Source organism: Loxodonta africana, chromosome 26 (assembly GCF_030014295.1).
Source record: "Loxodonta africana isolate mLoxAfr1 chromosome 26, mLoxAfr1.hap2, whole genome shotgun sequence".
Lineage (NCBI taxonomy): Eukaryota > Metazoa > Chordata > Mammalia > Proboscidea > Elephantidae > Loxodonta > Loxodonta africana.
In genome coordinates, this window is record NC_087367.1 from 18,132,828 (window position 1) to 18,156,200 (window position 23,373).

The following is a 23,373-nucleotide window of genomic DNA, read 5'->3' on the forward strand; positions in this document are numbered from 1 at the left end:
TTGTGAAGTTGAACCTTAAATTGTGGTTTCCTACGTCGAAACACATCACAGGCATGTTCCAGAAGAAAAAAAGTACAATATTAAAGATTCCATCTTATCTGGCTTTCAAGGTTTCCGTGATCATCCCACCATCCCCTCAAGTACGTTTTGTCAGACCTGTACGTCTTGGTTCATTTACTATTATATCGGTATACTGGACACACAACATTGGAATAAATGAACACTATATGAAGCTGTCCAAAAGGACTCGGGCAGCAGTTCTGAGTCTGGGGGCCCCCAGGAACCATTCAGGGGGTCTGGGAAGTCAAAACTCTTTTCAAAATAACACTAATACTTAATTCTTTTTCAACATGTTGACATTTGTTGTGCAAAAGAAATGGCGGGCAAAGCTGCTGGCACTTAAGCATGAATCAAGGCGGTGGCACCAAATTGTTAGTCACACACTCAAAGGAAAAAGAAAAAGCTACCTTCTCTTAACAACGTCCTTGATGAAGCCTTAAAAACGAGTTTCATCGAACAACTCCCCTGAAGTACACATCTTTTTAAGATCCTATAGGATGAAACGGGAAGTAGAGGTTCTGCTGCGCGTTAGTGTGACGGCTGTCTCCAGGAGAGCACCTTTGCTATGGATGTGCACGTTGAAGTAGCCGCTTTTTTCATGAAATGCCATTTTTACTTGAAAGAATGGCTGACAGACTATGGTTATTCAGCAGACATTTTCTCTAAAATGAAGTAAGCCTATCACTTAAGGAACACAACAGACAGTATTTGTCGCCAATGATGAAATTTCAGCTTTCAGAGGACAATGAAAAATTGTAAACTCTGTATCTGTCACTGTGACCTTGAGGTTCCCAATACTTCAGACTGTCCCTATGAGATCAGTCTTGTTAACAAAAAATATTGTGCAATATAACATGTGTCAATATTCAGAAGTATTGTGCAATTCAGTGAACCAATATTTCCCAAATGACCGACACAGGATGTCACATAGGCAAAAACTCCACTCAAAATGTGAGATAAACCAATGAATTTTAATGGAAGAGTAAGAAGTCTATTGATAAGGTTTCGGATTTCACATCACAACTCATCTCCAAGAAGCCAGTACTTGTTGAGACTGTATCAAAAAGGAATATCTGCAATTACCTGAAGCTATTAAAGTACTCTTTTGCAATTACTTATCTGTGGGAGGCCAGATTTTCTTCGTATACCGCAACCAAAGTGCCACACTGCAACACACTGAACGCAGAAGCAGACATGAGAATCCAGTTCAAAGAGATTTATAAAAATGTAAACCAATGCCACTTCTCCAACTAAATTTTTGTTGTGAAAAATAACGTTTTCATAAACCATGTTAACACGTAATGGGTTTATTATGTTTAATGAATTAAAACAGATGCGTAAAATTTCTCATGTTTAATTTCTAATAAAGTAAATATCCATAGTGTAACTCATGTAAACAGAAGTTCTTTGGGGTCCTCGATTTTTAAGAGTATAAACAGGTCCTGAGACCAAAATGCTTCAGGACACCTAGCTAGGAAATTCAGATTAGTAAGCACTGAACATGGGTTTTTCTTTTGTTAATTAATAATTACTTGTATATCAAGAGACACTCATCACCCTGAAAAAGACAGGTATTTAAAAAGTGGTGTAAAAAATGTTTTGGAGTGGAGAAGGGGTTAATTAAAACCACCAAATTCATCCTTGAAGTTGTCACTCGTCTACATGGCTTTGTATAAAAAAATCTCACAGTATGTTAACTATATAAAATGCTTAAAATAACATTCGAAACTAGATTTTTATTTTTGAAAATCATACCACATAGTAAAATGTCACACTGTTTTTATCAATTCTTTATTTAGGTAACAAGTTGGTTATGTTCACTGCATTGTATGAAACATCACAATATCATACTGGAAAGGTACTATCAGTACAGGGTTGGCGCAGAGTGGACAATATGAACAATAAACCATTTTGCATTCTTCATTCCCTATCTTTCAACAACCCCCCCAAACCCAGTAAAGGGACAAATAGCTTTTAACATCATCATGTAAAGCACTTTAACTTACAAAGCTAAAATCTAAAGAATAAATAAAATATATTGTGGCAATAATTTCTTTTAGACCAAAAATCCGGTGCACAAAATGAATCAAATGATCAGGAAAGCTGTCTGTATTCAAATGTGTGGCTCTCCGGAAACAGCTTCAGAAAAATGTTATAGAAAATACCATGAATTCCATTTCACACAGGACCAGATGATGACTCATTACTTTAACCACACACAAGGGCAATTACATCCTGCTGCAACACAGTTTAAACATGTAGAAAAATGTTTAGGAAGCATTCACAACATGTAAACCAGGTACAAATGGATACATTCATTGTTTCTCCTACCCCAACTGCTTCTTTCAATAAATATTTTGCTCTTCGTGTTCTGCATCAATTGGATTTAATACATGCAAAACTCAAAGGAATTCAAGAAATCAAGGTTATTGTAAAAACAGAATTAAAGGAAAAATCGTCAAGTACCTATGTGACAGCCACTCTGTACCGTGCCCAATGTTATAAAATGAAAGGTCACTGAACCCATGAAAATACCTCTGTAATATTTTCTTAGACCTAAAATAGATCATTTTAACTGTATTTATAAGAATTTCAATGTGGTATTTTGAGCCTTTAAAATAACGTACAATTAAAAATTATACCAAATTACACAAACTTGTTTGTCTCTTAAAAGCTGAAAAAATTAAAACTATAGAAACCCACATGTAAAACCAAAATCACAATTTACATTATAAAGGCAAATTTCATCTTTTAAAAAATCTGCAGCAGTGAGATGTCAAGGCAAATTATAAATAGCCATAAATTAATCTATTTGGTTTCAAAAGATTTTCTAGTGAAAGTTGAAGGATGTGGTAGACACATGCATAAAATTCATAAGGGTTTATATTATTATTGCCAAATACACTTTATCTTGAAACAAGGCAACAATACAATTTGAACATTATTGGAGAACCCAGTTGGTAATACAGGTAAAATTGGAAAAAATTAAATAACAATTAATAATAAATACATATATCCTATAGTAAATTGCTCAAATGAAATTCCAAGCCACAGAGCCGCAAAAGGTTTCCAGCTTGGTGAGCTGAAAAAGGAACATCTCATACAACTCTTTACTCTTACATGCTTATATGTTGTGTGTTTTGTTTTTTAAAAAAATAAGAATAATAACATATCTTCAGAGTACAGCTAGCTATATTCCCATGCCTCAGGCACATTTGTTGATCTGTGGTGAAATAACTCCATGGGTTTCTAGGGCCAAAAGTTCAATACAGATGTAACCTGTACGCCTGAGGCTGGCAAAAATACTGTAGTACAGGAAATGCTACGAGTGGCAATTATCAGAAAACGCAAATATGAACAAATGATGGGAAATGCTAATGATTTTCTGCTCGTATCACAAAACGTTGGGAATCCACAAGAATATTTTTCCCTTGTATTGAAGAAAACTGTGATTAAAAGTTTTTTCCCCCAATTTTCAGAATCAAAAGCATTTTAGAAGGCTTATAAGGCTACCATGGGTCTTCTAGGTCTCCAGCACCCTACAGGAAGAGAAAAGGAAGAACGTTGTTATTATTTACCTGTACTACCTCCAGGCTGGAATGAATTTCAAAAGAAAACAAAACTAGAGGAACAAAATTACCTTCCTTTGTTTGCAAATGGCACTTTTACAGAGAGGTGTGTATACTGTATACTGTGAGGGTATAGATGTATCTATCTATGCAGGTAACTGGTTGGTTTTACTCTCCCCTCTCCACCAAATGCCTTCCTCTTTCTTAAATCACTTAACAATATTCTGGCTTTGGAAAAGCAGGTCATAGGAGCTACGTATGTTTCAAATTATGGTACACTTTAACTTTAGACACACGATATAAATATGAAGAATCCATGTTCTACAGTCACAAAATTGTTGTTTAAAAAAAATTTTCCCATGTGACTAACAGTCATCTGTATTTAACATTCCAATTTTAACTAAAACAAATCTGCCGCTTTTTAAAATACCCACAAAGTTAATTTATTAGTGAGTGATGAATACCTACGGCAAAATTGATGATGCTGCAATCTCTAAAATAAAACGCTCGTGGTGGCAACTGCCTCAGACGTTTACGTGTGTCCGTGCTGCCTAAAAACTAACGTTCTGTGATCATCCCCACACAAGCAGAGGAGAAACGGAATAGGTTTACTTTGGGTATGCATTTAAATAATATCAATGTAAGTTTTGTATTTTTATATAAAAGCTTTCCTCTTAGTTAAAGAAATACGCTAAGTCAAAAGTTTTCAAAATTCTACATAAATACAAATGAATTTCTAAGGGGCAATTTTCCCAATGTACCAAACCTGGTTGTTTAAAAAAAAAAAAAAAAAAAAACTTAAAAATAAGTACAACATGCATAGATTATTCCACATCACATGCTTTATTTGGACTTAAACACTTCTCATTTCATTCTAAACACTTGATTGACATACATTTTGATGTGTGTAGTCAGGCTATACAGATAATACAAACCAAAGCTGTATGAATAATACATAGGTTTTTCAAAAACTGTTCATAAAGAATACAGAGAAAGGAAAAATAACCACACATCCAATATCTCCCAACTTCTAAAAATGAAACTACAGAGATGTAAAATATAAACAAGTCAACAACACAAAATTGTCATCCTTGAAGGAATCACAGCCTAGCATCAGCCATTCTCTGAAGAACCAAAATTACTTAAAGGAAACATAAATTTATTACAAAGTTAATTATGAGTGTACTAATATGTAATGTGAGGCAATATAATTCTACATTAACAAATTTTTTATACAATATAATATACTCTCTAATCAGTAATCTCTAATCCTTTCTAGTATGAATTTCATTTAACAACTGGCTTTAATAACTATAGTAGCCTAATTTCTGGCATACAGTATGAAATTATATATAATTTTATTAAATTCCAAGTACTATAAATAGTTAATTTTAAACTGTCTGATAAAGATGTATGCAAAGAAGGCCTTCTTAAAAAAACAGGGCTATATGAATATAATAAACTAGTTTTCCAGGATTCAAATAACAAAACGGTTATATAAATGCATACATTATACTTCCTAAGTAAAAACCATCAAATCAAGGATCACAAAAATGTTACCAAAAAGGAAAGTCATATTTTTTCATCACTCATCTTTGTCCCTGCATCTTCATTAGAGCTCTCTAAGTCAGCAAGATCACTTTTTGATTCAGTATGGCTTTCCTGCATTGTCACTGGGTTTCCAGCATCACTGTTCGAAGAAGAAGCTGTGGCAGCTGGTTCAGCAGGGCTTTCTTCTCCCTCTACTTTAACTAGCCTGTAACTAGTCAGCATCTCCTCCAGAAGTTGTCGGTAGTTTCCCCTATGATTAATTCTCATTTGCCTGAGAGCTTCCACCAATTTCCCCTGTGATCCACCTTCCTCTGCTTCATCGGAGGCCTTTTTTTAAGATTCAAGACCCCAGTGTCAGTAGACAAACTAGGATATCACATGTATTTCATAACATATTACAGCAAAACACTCATTTATCTACTATGAGTAATATACTCGAAGCATGAGAACATTTAATTAAATAAGTAACCAATCTTACCTGTGTCAGTTAATAAAATTCCTATATTGTAATAACTCAATAAGTTACTTTAGCAAACAAATTACCATTAACTAGTTTACATCTTTTTTCATATTTTCATTTGAAGTTTAGTCTAAAATTTACTCTTCTCTTAGAATTCAACAGCAACATAAGCATTTTCTAAACCCAAATTACTCAAATAATAATTGGCTGTAATGGTTTAGTAGAAAAGGCAATTAGTGTTTGAAGCAATAGGAAAAAGACAGAAAAGCAGGCCATCTCAATCTTAGTTTCATAATCATTTCTGCTAAATGATAGTTGGGGAAAGAGATATAAAAAATATAAAACAATATAAATTTAAATGGTAGTTTTCTAGGCTATTTTAAAGCTTTTGTGGATAAAAAATTTTTTTTGTCTTCAAATATTTTAATAAAAGCAATTCTAGATATAATAAAGATAAATTATTTTAAACATCAGAATAAGTTATAAATAGTAAATGCCTTGATCCTTTTATATTTGATTGATTTTTAGAAAATCTAATAGTAGTTATTTAATCTTGTTAGTAGAACAAGCTTTAATCATCCAAGCTGATCACAGCTGATAGACTAAAAAAATGAGATAATCTTACACTATGTGCCTCCTGACAGGATACACTGTGAAGTGCAGAGCCATGTACGGCATCCTGGCCCAAAATTTTTAATGAACTAATACAGCTAGGCCTCAGTTTACAGTAAAAAAAAAAACAGGGAACAGAGGATCACGTTAAAGAATGCCATGAAGAAACAATCATATGAATCTAGGATGTGGACGTCCAATAAAAAACTGGGTCAGGCTCTTCGAAAAGTTAGTGTCAAGGAAGAAGGGAGGCTGGGCAAGGTGCTTGATTAAAGACGGACTAAAAACACAACAAACTGATTAGACCATGGTTCAAAATAGCAATTTGAACACTCATTCTAGGGAAAATTGAGGAAACAGGGTCTTGAAATTAGATATTAAATTTACTATTAATTTATTATGGTTATGCAGGAAAATGTCCTTGTCTCCTTCTAAAGAGCTGCATGCCAATCGATAGGTGAAATACGATGATGTCTGCAATTAGCTTTAAAACGCTTTAGCCAAAAAAGAAAAACGTGTGTATACACATGCACATATATTTATATAAAGTGATCTGGCCAAATGTTAACAACTATTCAATCTAGATAGAAGGTAGACAGTTCACTATGACCGTTTCAACTTTTGTATATGTTCAGAAGTTTTCAACATAAAATGTTGGAAAAATAAAATACAAAAAAAGTTAATGATTTAGATGGCCTAACGCAGTCTTTTTTTTTTAACACAAAGTCTTAACCACCTTTGGAGACTATTATCCTGTAATTATCCTATAATTAATAATCCTATTATTCTGCAACATAGGTAAAGGTAGCCACATAAAAAGTGCAATGTTTATTAGAAAAATGAGAGCACCTGAATACTAAAAAAAAAAAAAAAAGTACCCTTTTTGATAAAAAGAAAGAGGTGATATACTGCATATAACAAACACGAGATTTGGGGGTATGTATATATCTGCGTATCAGTTCATTTTAGGATTTTGTACGTAAAATGCCTAGAAAGGAAATACAGTAAAATATTAACAGTGATAGTGGGTAGTAGTGTTATAAATGTTTTATTTTCTTTGTATTTTTTGTATTTTCCAATTTTCTGCAATAAGCATGTTAACTGACCAAAAACAAACAAAACTTTATGAAATTTGCACAAGTCATGAATTTATCTAGGGAGAACAGTAATAACGTGCTCTCTGTTTAAGAATTTTCTTATTCTTTTTCCTTACCTTTTCCCCCTGTACTAAATAAACATTTTTTCTAAATAACATTTCTTATTTTTATCTATTCAGGAAGGGCTAACATGGAACAATGAGATAAGTGCAGTCTATTCATAAACCTTGCCAGTCTTTAATCAGGTCTTCTAGAAGTAAATGTTCTGCTTTATGATACACTGCAAAAACCTTTTAATGGAGGGCCTAACACCAACTAAATCAATAAAAAAACAATAACAAAAAACCTATTCCTTAAGAAAAAAAAATCCTAATAAAAAGCAAGAACAAAAAATCCCTCCCGTAAGAAAAAAATTCTAGGACACTGCAACAAAATCTGCTTCAAATGGGCAGGTGGACTTACACAGAGAGAAATGTTATCAACCGTGGTTTTCTATCACAATCACCAGTGGAGCTTTTTAAACATACAGACGGCAAAGTTCCACTCCAAGACCTATATATTCAGCAAGTCTACGCTGCTTTTTCATAGCTTTATTTATTTTTAAATCTGTTTATCAGAACCACTGACACATAAACTAAATTGCATATCTCTACTTGCTTGGGGTTATTGATAAAGCTGGATCAACAGTTATATTTCAGTAAATTTTGGCTGGCCCAATAGAGAAGGCACCTCTCACTCTCTATTTGACACCTTTATTACTACAGGAACCATCTATACTTCTGTGAAGTGCTGTAGTAGTGGTGGTTAGGGAGAAGTGTCTGCTTTCTAAACATACGCTTACTAAAAAAATACACTTAGACCAAAATTATGAATCAAGTAGGGGTAGATTTACAGTGGCTGACATCACAGAGCCAGTGAGTTGAAAAGGAATTTTGCTAAAGATCTCACATTGAAGTTGTTTTATCTTATGGAAAATTTTATTTTGCCTGTTTGCGGGACAGACGATGGAACTTCTTCCCCAGCCATTTCATTTGATTGTTCAGAATAGTGTTGTTGATACAACTATTTCATGGATATTCATTAATACCAGTAAGAGGAACCTATTTTCTAGCTGAAATTTCTCACTTGAACTCAAACAGGTGATACAGCACACCATGTTTACACATCTATCATAGCAATCAATTCCACCATCCTACTGCTCACAAGTCTCTCCAATTAGACCATAAACTCCTCAAAAGAGTGAAGATAATTTCCTATTCCTCTCTATACTCTCCTACCACCTACGAAAGGAAAAGTACTGTTTGTGCTCAGAGCTTTATATACATAATCCTTTTTAATCCTAATCGGTACTCTATGAAATAGGTACCGCAACCCACATTTTATAAGTGACGAAACTAAGGATCAGAGAGATTTTAGTAATTTGTCATAGTGGCAAGGCTCAGAAGGTGTCAGAGCTCAGATTTCTGTGTGCAGGTGTAGTTAACATCGATGCCCATCCAAACGTTCTTTTGAATACATTATGGTACTAACGGAAACCCTGGTGGCGTAGTGGTTAAGAGTTTGTTAACCAAAAGGTTAGCAGTTTGAATTCACCAGGTGCTCCTTGGAAACCCTATGAGGTAGTTCTACTCTGTCCTATAGGGTTACTATGAGTCGGAATCAACTCGACGACGATGGTTTTTTTTTTTTTTAATTAAATTTTATTGTCGACGACGATGGGTTTTTATGGTACTAACATTTTTTCACAGAAGTGCCCCATATAAATAGACATTTACTGAAGAAATAATTATTTTATACTGAGAAATTATTTCATATTGGAGTATCTGTAATGTATTTCCTTGCTATAGTAAACATTAATAAAATCATAGGACACTAGTCATATTGATAAAATTCATATTAGATGGGGTGTTTAAAATTATTCAAAATAAATCTAAGGAAACTTAACAACAAAAAGATAAATAATCCAATCATAAAATAGGCCAAGGACTTGAATAGACATTTCACCAAACAGGGGTAGGACATTCAAATGGCCATCAAACACATGAAAAGATGTTCAGCATCACTAGCCATCAAACCAAAACCACAATGAGATACCATTTTACTCCCACTAGGACGGCTAAGATTAAAAATAAAAAAACAAATGTTGGCAAGGATGCGGGGAAACTGGAACCCTTATCTATTGCTGGTGGGAATGCAAAATGGTACAGCCGTTGTGGAAAACAGTGTGGCAGTTCCTCAAAAAAACTGAAGAATACAACTACCACATGACCCAGCAATTCCACTCCTAGGTATATACCCAAAAGGCTTGAAAGCAGAAACTCAAAAAGAGATGTGTACACCAACGTTCACTGCAACACTATTCACAATAGCCAAAAAGTAGAAACCACCTAAACATCCATCAAGAGATGAACAGATGAACAAAACGTGGTGCATACATACAATGGAATACCACTCAGCCCGTCGGAGGAATGAAGTCCTAATATATGGATGGATCTTAAAGTCACTATGTTGTGCAAAATACACCAATCACAAAAGGACAAATATTATTATGACCTCACTTGTATAAAAAGACAAGAAAACTCAAAAGTATAGAGAAAAAGGTTATTAGCGTTACCAGGGCAGGAGGGAGAGGGAAAAGGAGGGTTAGCAGTGATAGAAAATAGCCACGATTAAAAGTAGGGTGGCACAGCCAATTATTGTAATCACTGGCAATAAACTGTACGCTTGTAAACAGCTGAACTGGTAGAAGTTCTGTGATAGATATATTTACAGTAACAAACAAAAAGAAGAGGAGCTGCTGAGGCTGCTTATGTATAACCAAACACCTCATGGGATTCGGTTCCTTGGTTTGGAAGTTTAGGATCATGGTTTCATGGGACATCCCGGTTAATTGGCCTAATATTGTGTTTAGTGCCTCCTAGTTCTTGGTGTAGTGCCTCGGGTTTTAAAAGCTTGCAAGCGACCCTCCAAGGTTCAACCATTGGTCTCTATTCACCTGGAGCAACAAAGGAAGAAGGAAGAATGAGGAACAGCAGGAGGATATGGAATGTGTGGCTAATTGCCTCCATGAACAACTGCCTCCTTTGCCATGAGACCAGGAGAACTGGATGGTGTCTGGCTACCATTACTGAACACTTTGAAGATTCCATAGAAGAATCCTGATTAAAACGGGAAAAATGCAGAACAGAGTTTCAAATTCTCATGGATGCTAGACTTTCTGGAGCTATGGAAGGTGAACAAATCCCTGAAACTATTGCCCTGAGATAATCTTCAAACCTTAAACCAAAAATATCCCCTGAATTCATTTTAAAACTGAACAGTGGGTTAGCTCAACTAGTAAAAAAGATCTGCCTTGAACACTATGCCCCTTTAAGAACTATCTACATGTGTTGTTTTGCAGATTCATCATTGTTCTTTACTGTTGCATAGTATTCCACTGTGTGTAGGTACCATAGTTTATCTATTCATCTGTTGATGGGCACTTAGGTTGTTTCCACCTTTTTGCTATTGCGAACAATGGTCCAATGAACATGGGTCTTAAAAGCTTGCAAACAGCCATTTAAGATACTCCACTGGTCCCACCCCATCTGGTGCAAGGAAGAATGAAGAAAACCAAAGACACAAAGGAAAGATTAGTCCAAAGGACTAATGGGCCACAACTACCATAGCCTCCACCAGACTGAGTCCAGCACGACTATATGGTGCTTGGCTACCATCACAAACTGCTCTGACAGGGATCACAATAGAGGGTCTCAGATGGAGTTTGAGAAAAATGTAGAATAAAATTCTAATTCACAAAAAAACACCAGACTTACTGGTCTGACACAGACTGGAGAAAACCTGAGAGAGTATGGCCCCCAGACACCCTTTTAACTCAGTACTGAAGTCACTCCTGAGGTTCACCCTTTAGTCAAAAATTACACAGGCCCATATAACAAAACAAGACTAAACGGGCAACCAGCCCAGGGCAAAGACTAGAAGGCAGGAGGGAACAGGAAAGCTGGTAATGGGGAACCTGAGGTCAAGAGGGGGAGAGTGTTGATGCGGCGTGGGACTGGCAACAAATGTTACACAACAGTCCATGTGTTGTTTAATGAGAAGTTAATTTGCTCTGTAAACCTTCATTTAAAGTACAATAAATGAGTAAATAAAATCTGCAAAAAAAAAAAACTATATGAGATCAAAATCACAAAAGCAACTTGAACAGATTATATGGGAACCTTAAGGGGCAGTAAATTTATGTTAATGAGGGAGGAACAACTCAGAAGAGGAGAGTAAGAATGACTGCGCAACTCAGAGAAAGTAATCAATGTCATTACACTGTACATGTCAAAACTGTTGAATTGGTATATGTTTTGCTGTGTATAGTCTCAACAACAAAAAATTTAAAAAATAAATCTAAAGAAATTATTAAAAACAAATAAAAAACTAGAGAAAAAGTCCTAAAGTTTCTATTATCATCTATACTAACACAGCTTAAGTACATTTAAAAAGTCAAATTTAATCAGTTAATATTTATTTGTAGCAATAATTTTTTTTTAAATATGGCTGCCACATAAGCAAAAATCTGCAAATGGTTAGTTAAACCAGTGGAGAAAAAGTAAGGAATGCTAATATAAATATGCATTGTGTTTTTTATGGAGTACTGCTGTCCTGCCTTTCGGCTTAAAATAATTTTTAGAACTAAAACTTCTCATATATGACTTCATGAGACACTTAATGATTCATGCAGAATCCAATAAATTAGAGGTCATTTGCAAGGATCGCCGGATCGTATAAAATTTAGTGAATCTGAAAATAATTTGACAGTCATTGAAACGGTCAGGATCATACAGCTGTTAGAAGTGGTACGCCAAATTATATCTTAAATAACAGTGACTAAAGTTAGTGCAAGTTCACAGTGTAGGTCTTCTCTATAAGAATGCTTTGACAAGCGAATAAAAACTAAACGTGAAAACAACTTATAAAAACTAGTATTCACACAGTCCTAAAACTGTGGTATAAAAATGTAAAAGCAGCTGTATCTACTGTATGTATCTGTTAGGAGTAAAAATAAAAAAGAATAAATATATACAATTTAATAATGTTGCACTAATAATGAAAACAGTATATGAAGATTATATCCAGCTTAAGAAGAGTCCAATCTGTCCTGTCTTTCCTCCCCTTCTCAAAAATCCAATGTCTCCAAAAAAAACTTTTTTAGATTAGTATAAATTAAAAAAAAAATTTTTTTTTATATATTTAAATGAAAAACAACTGATAAGGATGTGGGCTTGATTATTTAGTTTCAACAACTTTATAAAAAATTTTCCATCAAAACCAGTATATCCTAAGACTACTGAACATGGGATTCACAAATTAATGGAAAACTGTTTTGGATGGCAGAGACAGATAGGGTACAGATACGTATATAATCTCTAAACATCTTAGTGACGCAGCATTGAACAGTATAAAGAAAATAGGTGTTGGAGTCACCCTGACCTGTATTCAAATTCTGGTTGAGTGATTTAACTTTGTGACCTGGGCAACCTACTTCATGTCTCTGATTCTTAGTTTCATCTGTAAAGGGTGTTGAGGTGATAATATACATAAAGGGCTCGGCACAAGCAAGAGCTGGATAAATACAAGTTCCTCTTTTTCCCATGGAAAATCATCTACTTACACAGTTACTGACGAGTGGTATACTAATTCAAAAGCATTATGCGTCTCCTTTGAGGGAAGAACTTAACATTGTTGCCTGGAAAATATAAAGCTCTAAAAATACAAGCTTTCATAACAATTAACGGCCTTAAATTATTTTAATTCTGACTTGAGGATAGTTTTAAGAAAACTACTAGCAAATGGATAAGCATTTCTTATTTAACACATATTTACTGAGCTCTCACCATACACTGCAAAGCATCATTGCAGGTGCTAGGACTATAGCTATAAATCGATATGAGGAAGTCCCAGTTTTCACAGAATTTATATTCTCGTTATAAAACACACACTAGTATTTTAGAAGGAGTGGAATGTGTTCTCAAAGTCCTGCCTAACGTAAGAACTACTTACAGTAATACACCTTTTTTACTTTTTTCTGGAGATTTTATGGTAGATGGAGGTTTCCAGGCCATTATTCTTTTGGGGTCACAGACCCCTTTATCACTGAAGAATGCAAAGGTATACCCATGAACAAATTTTCAAATAAATTTCTGAGGATTCAAGAGCTTCCTGAAATAAGAATCTCTGCTAGATTCTTCTCCATAGATTTTGATTTTAAAAGTTGGGAAATTACTGATATTGCCTGCACTAAGACAACTGAACACATTCCCAAAAGTCGAATGAAAAAAACACAAACCTAGTGAAAACAACTAAGACGAGTCCCCTAAATACTGAATTTCCTGGATATACTGAAAGTGAGTTAATTTCTAACTTGAATCAACTCAGTTTTTAAAAATACATTCATTAACCAAAATATTTTGTTTTAAATATAAGAAAAATGAATGAATCCCGATTTCATTTAATTACTTACAAGCACTTATAGGAGAACCACCTCTATTTATCCTCCAACATGAAGTGGATGTTTTAGGGTTCTAAATAAATCTCTGATTAACACTGACTATCGCTTTGTTTTGTTGTGTTTTATATCTAAGTTAACATTACCTAATTTTTATTGTACTTCTCAACTTTTTCCTCTTCTCCATTTCAACACTTCTGTCCCTCCCATTCCACAAGTGAACTATCAGCTCCTGCCACTCTATTTCCTGGCAACACCTCCTGCACTGTCAGAGCTGACAAAATCAAGGAGCACTTACGGAGCACATCTGTGCCTAATTCCTTGCTATAGTGAGTCTAGTTAAGAGCTAAGAGCTTAATTAAATGTTTTTTTTCTTCATTCTTTCTGCTTCTTTAGCATTTTTTAAAGAACATTTCTGCTACTTGTGATGACAGTTCACCATCTTTCTCAGACACTGATTATACTGAAGGAGTTCAGTAACGTTTCCCAGAGTAGGATTCTGTGCTCCAAAGTCATTTTTTATAATAAATAGGGCAGTGTCTCTGATCTACATATCTCTCTACTAATAAATAATAATAATAAACATGTCGTTTTATGTCTGCATTATCTCACAACTACTTGACCTCCAGCATTTCTCTAATGCTGCACGTTTCTAAACATTAAAATGCCACAGATACTGCTTCAATTCTGTCACTCTTAGGTTCAAAACATGCAGCAGTTTCTCGCTTTAAAGTTCAAAAGATCTCTCCGGTCTCTTCACAAATACTTCTGCAATCTAAATTCTTATTTTTCACAGCAGTTTTCTGCTCCAGCCAAAATGATGTTCTTTCAAATACATCTTATACTTTGTCCTTGCCTCTCCCATCCACTTGAAATGTCATTTTCCTCTACCATTCCATTACTCTTCAATTCCCATCTTTTCTCTGAAAATCTTTCCTAGCCTTTCCCTCTTTAGCTGAGTTTGCACAGTGATCACTGTAAATTCACATGTCAACGGGCCACATTCTACATTCTCTGATTTCTTCTGTTCTTTAATAAACTATGTGGAGCATTTTTATTAAACTTATGTTTACAACCACACTGTAAGCTGCAGTGAGAGTAAGGAGGGACCATATGTCCTATGTTTTGTAGTCTCTTCCCTCCATCAATTCACTACATGGTAGGTTGTCAATGCTCGACTGCTGACATTAATACAAAGCTTACATATAAAGGTAATTAAATATTAAAAAACCCACTGCCATCAAGTTGATTCTGACTCATAGTGACCTTATATGACAAAGTAGAACTGCCCATAGGGTTTCTAAGGAGCAGCTGGGGGATTTGAACTGCCAACCATTTTTGGTTAGCAGCCAAGCTCATAACCATTACTCCACCAAGGCTCCATTATACATACATACACACACACACACACACACACACACACACTCACTCACACACACACAGGTATACATATCCTTAATTTATATAGCCATATAATAATATTTAGGCAAGTTTATATCCTGAGCATTTTCCTTCCTTTTCATGGTGCTGTTGCCTACTTATCCACTGTTCATGTAGCTACTATGTGTAATTATTTTCTATTAAAGAAAGTTTAAAAGTCATCCTTGCTATATACGTTAAACAGAAATTTAGGGTAATTAAAAAATTTCAAAATCTTATTTGGTATAAAAGCAATCCACTTTCTTGAGAAACCAAGAAATTCAGCAAGGTATAATGAGATATAGGGTTGCATTTTGAAATACATAAGGAAATGGATTACTAACAATCATTCAATAACTACCTTCTCATCTTATTTCCTCCAACTGTGGTGCTGAATGCTAAGTGGAACCCATAACCTAGCAGAAGAGGCAAAACACTCCTCATTTTATCTCCCAAGTCACCATCGCCTTTTCAGTCACATCAATATCCCACTGTTTGAGACTTAGGGTCCTCTGAATGTATCATGTATTTATTTTTAATTAATTTTCATAGCCTTGGATATAATTCCTAATATTGTGAGGGACCTGACACAAGAGACTCAGAATCACTGCTCCAGACCAAGACAGAAGTTATTAGCAATATACAGTATCACTTTTATTCAACTCACTAAAACCGTATTACTTAAAAAATTTTCCTTTTCATCAGGATATTTTTTTTTTGTTCTTAAGAAAAAAAAAATTATTTGGTATTGCTATGCAATAACACATCTTGGAAGACAATGCAATTCAGATGATATATAATTTCTACCCCGTGGCTGCTATCTCTCTCAAAAGCTGCCAAAGGAGCTGAGGACTTGGATGGTGAGCCTCTTTCTTCTCATAGAATTCTATCACTAAGTTTTGCTCCCTTCAAGCTTTGTAGCATACATGTTAAAAATTAAGTTATTCATTTACAGAGGTCCAAAAACTTGAAACCTCTAAGAGGAAAAACTTAACTGAATTACTGACTTTGGAATTTAAGGCAATAAATAAAAAGAGAGAGAAAAAAAGCCACTGTATTGTCTCCTAGTACTGCCACTAGAACAAAACCTACACAAATGTGCGGCTGGGCAGCTCATCAGGGTTTCTAAGGGCCATGTAATAAAGGCAAGGGGATGGGATGGAGCGCTTAATAAAGGCAAGGGGATGGGATGAAGCACAGCAGAGGACAACAAAAACGGTGACCTCAGTTCACTACTCACGTACTCACAATAATTTTAGAAAATATTTTTATTTCAATAATACCAGAAAGAAATTAACCTTTGGTATTCAACTGGGCACACAGGGACACTGAAAGCTCTAGTCTTTAAAACAGTTAACTCATTTCCTATCACTAACTTCTACTGATGGTAGCAGCCAGCTGGAGAAGAAATTGAGATATTTAAAAGCATATTCTTGACTTATAATTAAGATTTAAGGGAGAAAGAAAAGGAAAGAGACATACAGGGAGGAAATAAGGATAACCCAACTGAGGTCACCTGATGCCCAGAAAGTGACGATATTTCTACCTCCATTTCAAAACATTTCCTTAGAATTTAAGTGATTACTTAACATTAAAAGCAGTAAAAATTTATTACAGATTTCATTATGTGAATGTATCCATATTCAATATTAGTATTGTAAAATTATTTAGTATGTTTAAGAAATAAAGTAAAACTTACCCCGTCATTTTCTCTGTGTGGATTCAGTCTACTATAAACAGCTTCAATAACGTTGCGCCTAAAAAAAATTATGTTTTAGTTTTATTAAAGTACATATAATTATTAAACTCATAAGTATTTTAAATAATACTTCACCTTGACTACAAGCAAAAAGTCACTGCCACATTAAATACTTACATGAGAACAGTTTCTAGATTTCGCTCAGAATTTGATCTTGCAAAATCTATTTCTTCTCATTTAACAAGGAAAGAAGATCTTTATCCTCAGAGAATACAACAAATAATTCCTTTTCTAAAAATCTTTTTAGGATGAAGTTTTAGAGCTCTACTTTAGTAGAAAAACCATCAATCTATTTCATCTTTAGAGAATCGATGTACTTCTCATTTAAGTTTTCATGTCCAAGATTATCTAATTATAAATGACCTCAAAATTAGCTCTTTGTTCTACTTACTTGCCAGCAAGGCCTCCTCCAGGAGGCAAATTTGGGATATTTTCTGCAGATAAGATGCGCATGACATGGGCAAGATCAGGCATTCCTTCTTCACCAGACTTCTCCATAATTTCTATAAGTTAAAAAAAAATTCCTAAATTAATGTGATAACTCAGTATCCACAAAGAAGCAAAAACATTGGTACAAGTTGGTGGTACTTATTCTAAAATGTAAAAATAAACATTCCACAGTCACACAAGAAACAAGAAAAACATAAAAAGTTGTTTGCACATATATATGTTCATTCCAGCACTATTCAAAGAAGTAAAAATGGAACAAAAGAAATATCCAAAAATAGAGGGACAGTTAAGAAAACGGTTGATATAGTCACTGAGTGAAATGGTTTGCAACCACTAAAAGTGATCCCAGAGAACAGACTACATACAGCTATACAGAAAAACACCATTGATCTAATTTTAAGGAAATACAAAAACTATTTATACTATAATTACAAGAAAATAAAAGCAATGGGTAGATAGGGATTATAAAGAAAAAGGGGGAAATTAAAGATCACTTTCATAGGTTTCTATGGTAACTAAATGGTTATGTTCAACAATAATTTATTAAAAATAAAAAAGGAAAATAAATCAAAACACTGCTAATGCTCAAAAACAAACAAAAAAGCCCCTACACTTTTCTATTTACAATTTATGGAAAACAGATTTTTAAAGCATGGTTATCTGAACAATGTGTGAAGACAAACTCAAATTCAAACAATGGCAACTTGCTTTTAAGGCAACAACAAAACAAAAAGCAGTTCCCGCCGTATTTTTACACAAATAACATGTGTCTTATGTTTTTTACCAACCATGGAACTTTCCCAGGCGAGTTATGTTGGGCATTATACGTGTGGGTGTGTTATTTGCAAAAAAAAAAAAATACAGTAAGCAGCTCTTAAGATGCAAAGTCAAAACTGTTTACCATGTGTCACATGGTCCTTATTCTACACTCAACTTTCACCACTCCCCTGCCCCTAACTCCCACATTTCCAGAGGCTCTATTCAAAGACTTGCCAGCTTCTAGATCTTCACATGTCCTCTTCCGTTGGTTTGGAACACTTCACTCCAATCCAACCAACTCTCCTTCATATGGTTAACACCTAGTCATCCTTCAGGTTTCAACTTTAAACCTAACTTTCGCAAGGAACCCTTCTCTGATTCAGACCTACAGTAGGCACACTGCTCTATACTCCCATTATACACAACGTTTAGTATATCACAGACTGCAAACTTCATGAAGGCAGGACTGTAATTTTTCTATCTTACACTTGTATCTGTATAGCACAGGGTTTCTCAACCTTGGCACTACTGACATTTTGGGCCAGATAATTCTTTGTTGTGGGGACTGTCCTGTGCACTGCAGGACATTAAGTAGCATCCAATTCACTAGATGCCAGTGGCACTCCTCAGGTGTGACACACTGCCAAACGTCCCCTGAGGGTACAGGAGCAAAACCACTGCAATTTAGTACTTGACTGACCAATTCTCACAACCCTCCACTAGTGCTACTCTAGTCCAATTCACCATTATGATCTACCACCTGTATTAACTCAAGATTCCTAATTGGTCTCTTGGATTCCTCTCTTGTCCCCCCTTTACAATCTCTTTTCCACATACAAACTAAGAGAGGTCGTTTGGAAAAAAGTCAGATCAAGTTATTCTCGCAATCAAAATTTTCCGATGACTTCCCATCACAATTTGAACGAAGCTCAAAGTCCTCATTTTGGCCTAAAGAACGGTACATGATCTGCTTCCTAGCAATCTCTTACTTAACCTTCTCCCACTTTTGTACAGGGCTCATTCTAATCCCCCTACGCTTGCTACGCATATTCTCTCCTCAGTCACTGCTGCCCCTTTTGCTTCGAATGCTCCTCCCCCGGATACCCACTTTCTCCCACATACAGGTCTCTGCTCAAATGTCCTTCCTCACAGAGAGGCCTTCCTGACCAACATTCCTTATTACCGTCTGCTTATCCTGTTTTATTTTTTTCACAGCATTCATTACTATGTGTCATTATAACATATATTATTTTTACATTATTGGTCTCTATTAGAATGTAAACGCCACAAAATCAAGGACTTATTTTGTTTTCTGCTATGTCCCTCATTACACACAAGCTCAACAAACACTGAATAAAGGAATATATGAAGACAGTATTAAATATCTAATTGACCAATTTAGATTATTTAAAGGGGCCCCGGTGGTGCAGTGGTTAAGCACTTGGCTGCTAACCAAAAGGTGGTCTGAACCCACCAGCTGCTCTGTGGGAAAATGGTGTGGGAGAGAAAGTCTGCTTCCATAAAGATTACAGCCTTAGAAACCCTATGAGGCAGTTCTACTCTGCCCTCCAGGGTTATGGAGTCGTAAATACTACTGCCTGCAGCACCACAGTTCCTCTAACTGCCTACCCCCACTAAAAACAGACACTGACCTGCCCAACGCACCAGAATGCTTTTACCTCAAAATTTAATGTCGGGTTACAGGATTTAAGATCGTAATAAACAGAATGAGCTCAAAGAACACTGTCTTATAACAAGGAAGTTACATGTTGAGTGCCAGCTCAAACTGATTTGCAGTGGCTGCCTTTTTGCCTTGTCAAGGATTGAAGTCTTTTGACTGTATAATTATAATCGAGCACAGAAGATCAGGATACTACATATTTGCCATCTCTGCCATATAAGATATACTTGAGAAAATTACAAACTATACAAGAGAAAATTAATGTTACATAGTAACAAGCCATGTTGAACTGAATTTGGCCACGCCTGTCCGCAGAAGTTAAGAGCAACTGTGGTTTGTTGGGTATTTGTGTGCTAGGCACTGTACTAGGTGCTTAACAAACATTATCTTGTTTATTTATCAAAACAACTTGCATGGTTCATGTTTTTATCTTCATTTCACAGTAAAGAAACTGGAGCCTTGAGAGGCTGGACAAGTTGGCTGAGAGCATATAACAAGTAATTAACCAAACTCGAAAACTCTTCCCAAAATAAAAACGACCCAGTTTCTTTATGAATGAGGAAGCAGGACAATAAGAAAAATCTTCTTGCCTTTGGATAGAATTTGGCCAGCAATCCATCACCCCAATACACTATAAATCATCAGAAAATGTGTTATTATTAACAATTCCTATAAACAACTCCTCTTAATAATTATGACCCTAGAAACATGAAAGCGAGTGCCCCAACGTGGTGTTTTCATATATTTCCTTATCTTCCCATCACCCTAAAAGTAGGACTGGTTCAGGAAATTGCTGAGGAATTTGCAGGCCAAAAAAAAAGGCTTTAAGCACCTTGTTTAGCATCCATAGCTGAATAAGCGTAAAATTAGAAAAGATGAATTTCTCCCAAAACTTGCAAAAGAATGGAGTTTTCTTATGTTCATTAAAAAAAAAAAAAAAAGTTCATTACACCTTTTAAATTGCAAATCTTTGTATTTCAAAACTCTCAACAATTTCTTGGCTACTATATCCAAAATATGACTCTAATAGGCCAAATTCAATAAGCCTATTATACTATAATCATAATTTATATTATTCAAATATATTTACTATAAAAAATAATCAAGTCATAAAAGTGTTAGGAGATAATATAGGTCAATATATAACCTTGAGTTGGGGAAGGAAAAGAACTTTGTAAGCATGACGTCAAGGGAAAAAATTTTAAAAAAGAGCAAAACCAAAAATTGGACAGATAAAACTTCATAAAAAGTAAAAGTAATTCTAAAAAAAAAACAGTGCACATAAAATCAAAAGGTAGTATTAATTCAAGGATCCCGTCATACTCTCCAGAGCCTCAAGATTACAACACATGTATTTTCAGCCTATCAGAGTAAACAATAAATGAATTTTCAAAAGAATATACAACTAATAAGCAAACGCAGGGATAACTGGAATAGAAAATATTGGATTAATCCAAAAGAAGGCAAGAAAGGAGAAAAAAGGATCCAAGAATAGATGAAACATACGGAAAACAAATGAGATGGTGATTGAAACCCCAACACTTCCCTCCTTTAATCCTGAATAATGTAGTGGGAAAGCCATTAGCTAAGGTCCCCCAAGGTAAGTCTGTCAGGCAGGGGGTGACAGTGACAGCAGCACGGCCCAGCATGGGGCGTCCAAGCCCAAACGCAGCAAGCAAAGTTTTAGGAGTGGAGATGAGAGCCAACAATGGGCAATCAATGCCAACATGAAGCAAGGAGTGCATCTGCCCAGGGGTTAGCAGGTTAGAAGTGTCTGACTGGTCAGTAGAAGCCAGATTCCTCACGGTGGAAGGGAGTTACAAATATGAAAAGAGAGAAAAGGGAACGGACCCAGTAGTGTTAGAATGGGCTTGGAGTTATTGACGGGAACAACTGATACGAAAGATAAAATGATGAAAGAAGGAAGGACAAAAATGTGTATGTGTATACCTCTATCCTAAGACAGTCTGGGAGCATTACACCCCAAAAGCACACTGTGGTGCAACCAATCACTCTTACATTACCTTCCTAGCCGTGGTCTTGGAACTTCCAAAAATTGACTGCTGGGTCACAACCTTGCAAGGAATTGGTTGATTTACTATGCAAATAAAAATACAGCCAATAGGACTGAGGTCCTTGTACTCCAGCTAGGGGGACCTCACTACCATTAAGAAGAGTCTAGAGTGGAGTGCACCCTTTGAACCCCGAGTCCCTGTACTGAGAACCGTCTAAACCCAAAAGGGAGAGCTACAACACAGAAAATGGAGAGGCAGTGGACTGTCAGCCCATGGAGAGGGACAGTGGAGGTGAGCTGGTACGCCCACTGACAGATACAGCAGCTACGAGCTTGTTGGCCCAGACAGAGACAGCTGGGCACCTCCATGCAGGAAGTTTGCCTGCTGCTAAAGAGCTGTAACACTTGCTCATGCAGGGCAGAGGCCTGAGTGTGCCCTGTGCAACACGCTCCACCCCCACCCCCTGGCAGTATGGTGGGAACTAAGCTGGCCCTCAGGTAGCGCAGCACCAGGAAGCCTGATGGCATGAGAGAGAACCACGTACACCTGGGTAGTGTGGTAGGAGCCACTGGCAGCAGCCTAGAAAGACCGAGTAACAGAGGTTGGGGAGATCCTGTGCAAGGGTCTTCCCGGCAGTAAGGCAAGGTCCAGTGAGGGTCAGTGGCAGTGCAGAAGCCTTGGGAGCTGTGCAGTCCTCCCGGCAGCATGGTGGTAGCCAGAGGCAGTGGTGACATGAACACAGCATCTGACCTGAACCACGATGCGTTGGCCCAACAACAGAACAATGGACATGGGTAATTTGGGGAAGGGTAAGCAGTTCGCCTTTCAGAATCCATTGTTATTGTTTACTGTTTGCTTTCTATAAATAATAATAATGGCTTTCACTTTGCCAAAACTGTGTAAGTATCTCATGTGTCCAGCTCCATCACTGACAAACGCAGCACACCCTTGGAATGGCTGATGTGAGCGGATGTCCATGCCTCATTCCTAGCAGTCTTACAGTTGCCTGCATGTGCAATGCACACAGACATACCATTCACACACAATGTCCAAATCCTAATTCCTAAGTGCCATTCTCCACTAAACCGAAAGTAATCAGGAGAAATGGCTAATTAAAGGATTGGAACAGGGAAAATACAAAATGAATCCCAGAACACTCACTATACCGGAAAGTAAGGAAGTGCTCAAAGAATGATGGGGACTGGTCAAAAAGACTGGAGCAAACTTAAAGGGGCTTTCACTAACCAAAAGGAACATTAAAATAAATAAAAACAGATTATAACACATTGAATAAAATAGGAATCTATGAGTCCATGCTTATATAAAGAAATAAATGGGCTGAAGAGAACACTTTTTCATACAATAAAATGCCAACTAGTAAAAACAGAAGGAAAGACTGAACTAGAAAATCACTATGACTACACCAGTAATAACCGATTCAGGCA

General features: G+C 35.9%; 1 protein-coding gene across 5 annotated transcripts in view; it reads right to left on the reverse strand.

Moving 5' to 3' along the window:
- Positions 1 to 1,835: 1,835 nt before the first annotated feature.
- Positions 1,836 to 23,373, reverse strand: part of PPM1B (protein phosphatase, Mg2+/Mn2+ dependent 1B) — an 83,988-nt gene continuing 62,450 nt past the window's right edge. For 3 of the 5 annotated variants that reach the window (XM_003416103.4, XM_023555328.2, XM_023555329.2), the window contains 3 exons: positions 17,415 to 17,526; positions 16,964 to 17,021; positions 4,450 to 5,507 (listed from right to left, as the gene is read on the reverse strand). In XM_003416103.4, coding sequence (XP_003416151.1) covers positions 5,202 to 5,507; positions 16,964 to 17,021; positions 17,415 to 17,526 — 476 coding nt within the window. In that variant the 3' untranslated portion in view covers positions 4,450 to 5,201. Of the gene's footprint in view, positions 3,600 to 4,449; positions 5,508 to 9,001; positions 10,345 to 16,963; positions 17,022 to 17,414; positions 17,527 to 23,373 lie in introns of those variants that run through there. The other 2 variants (XM_064277146.1, XM_023555331.2) reach the window with 2 other exon arrangements.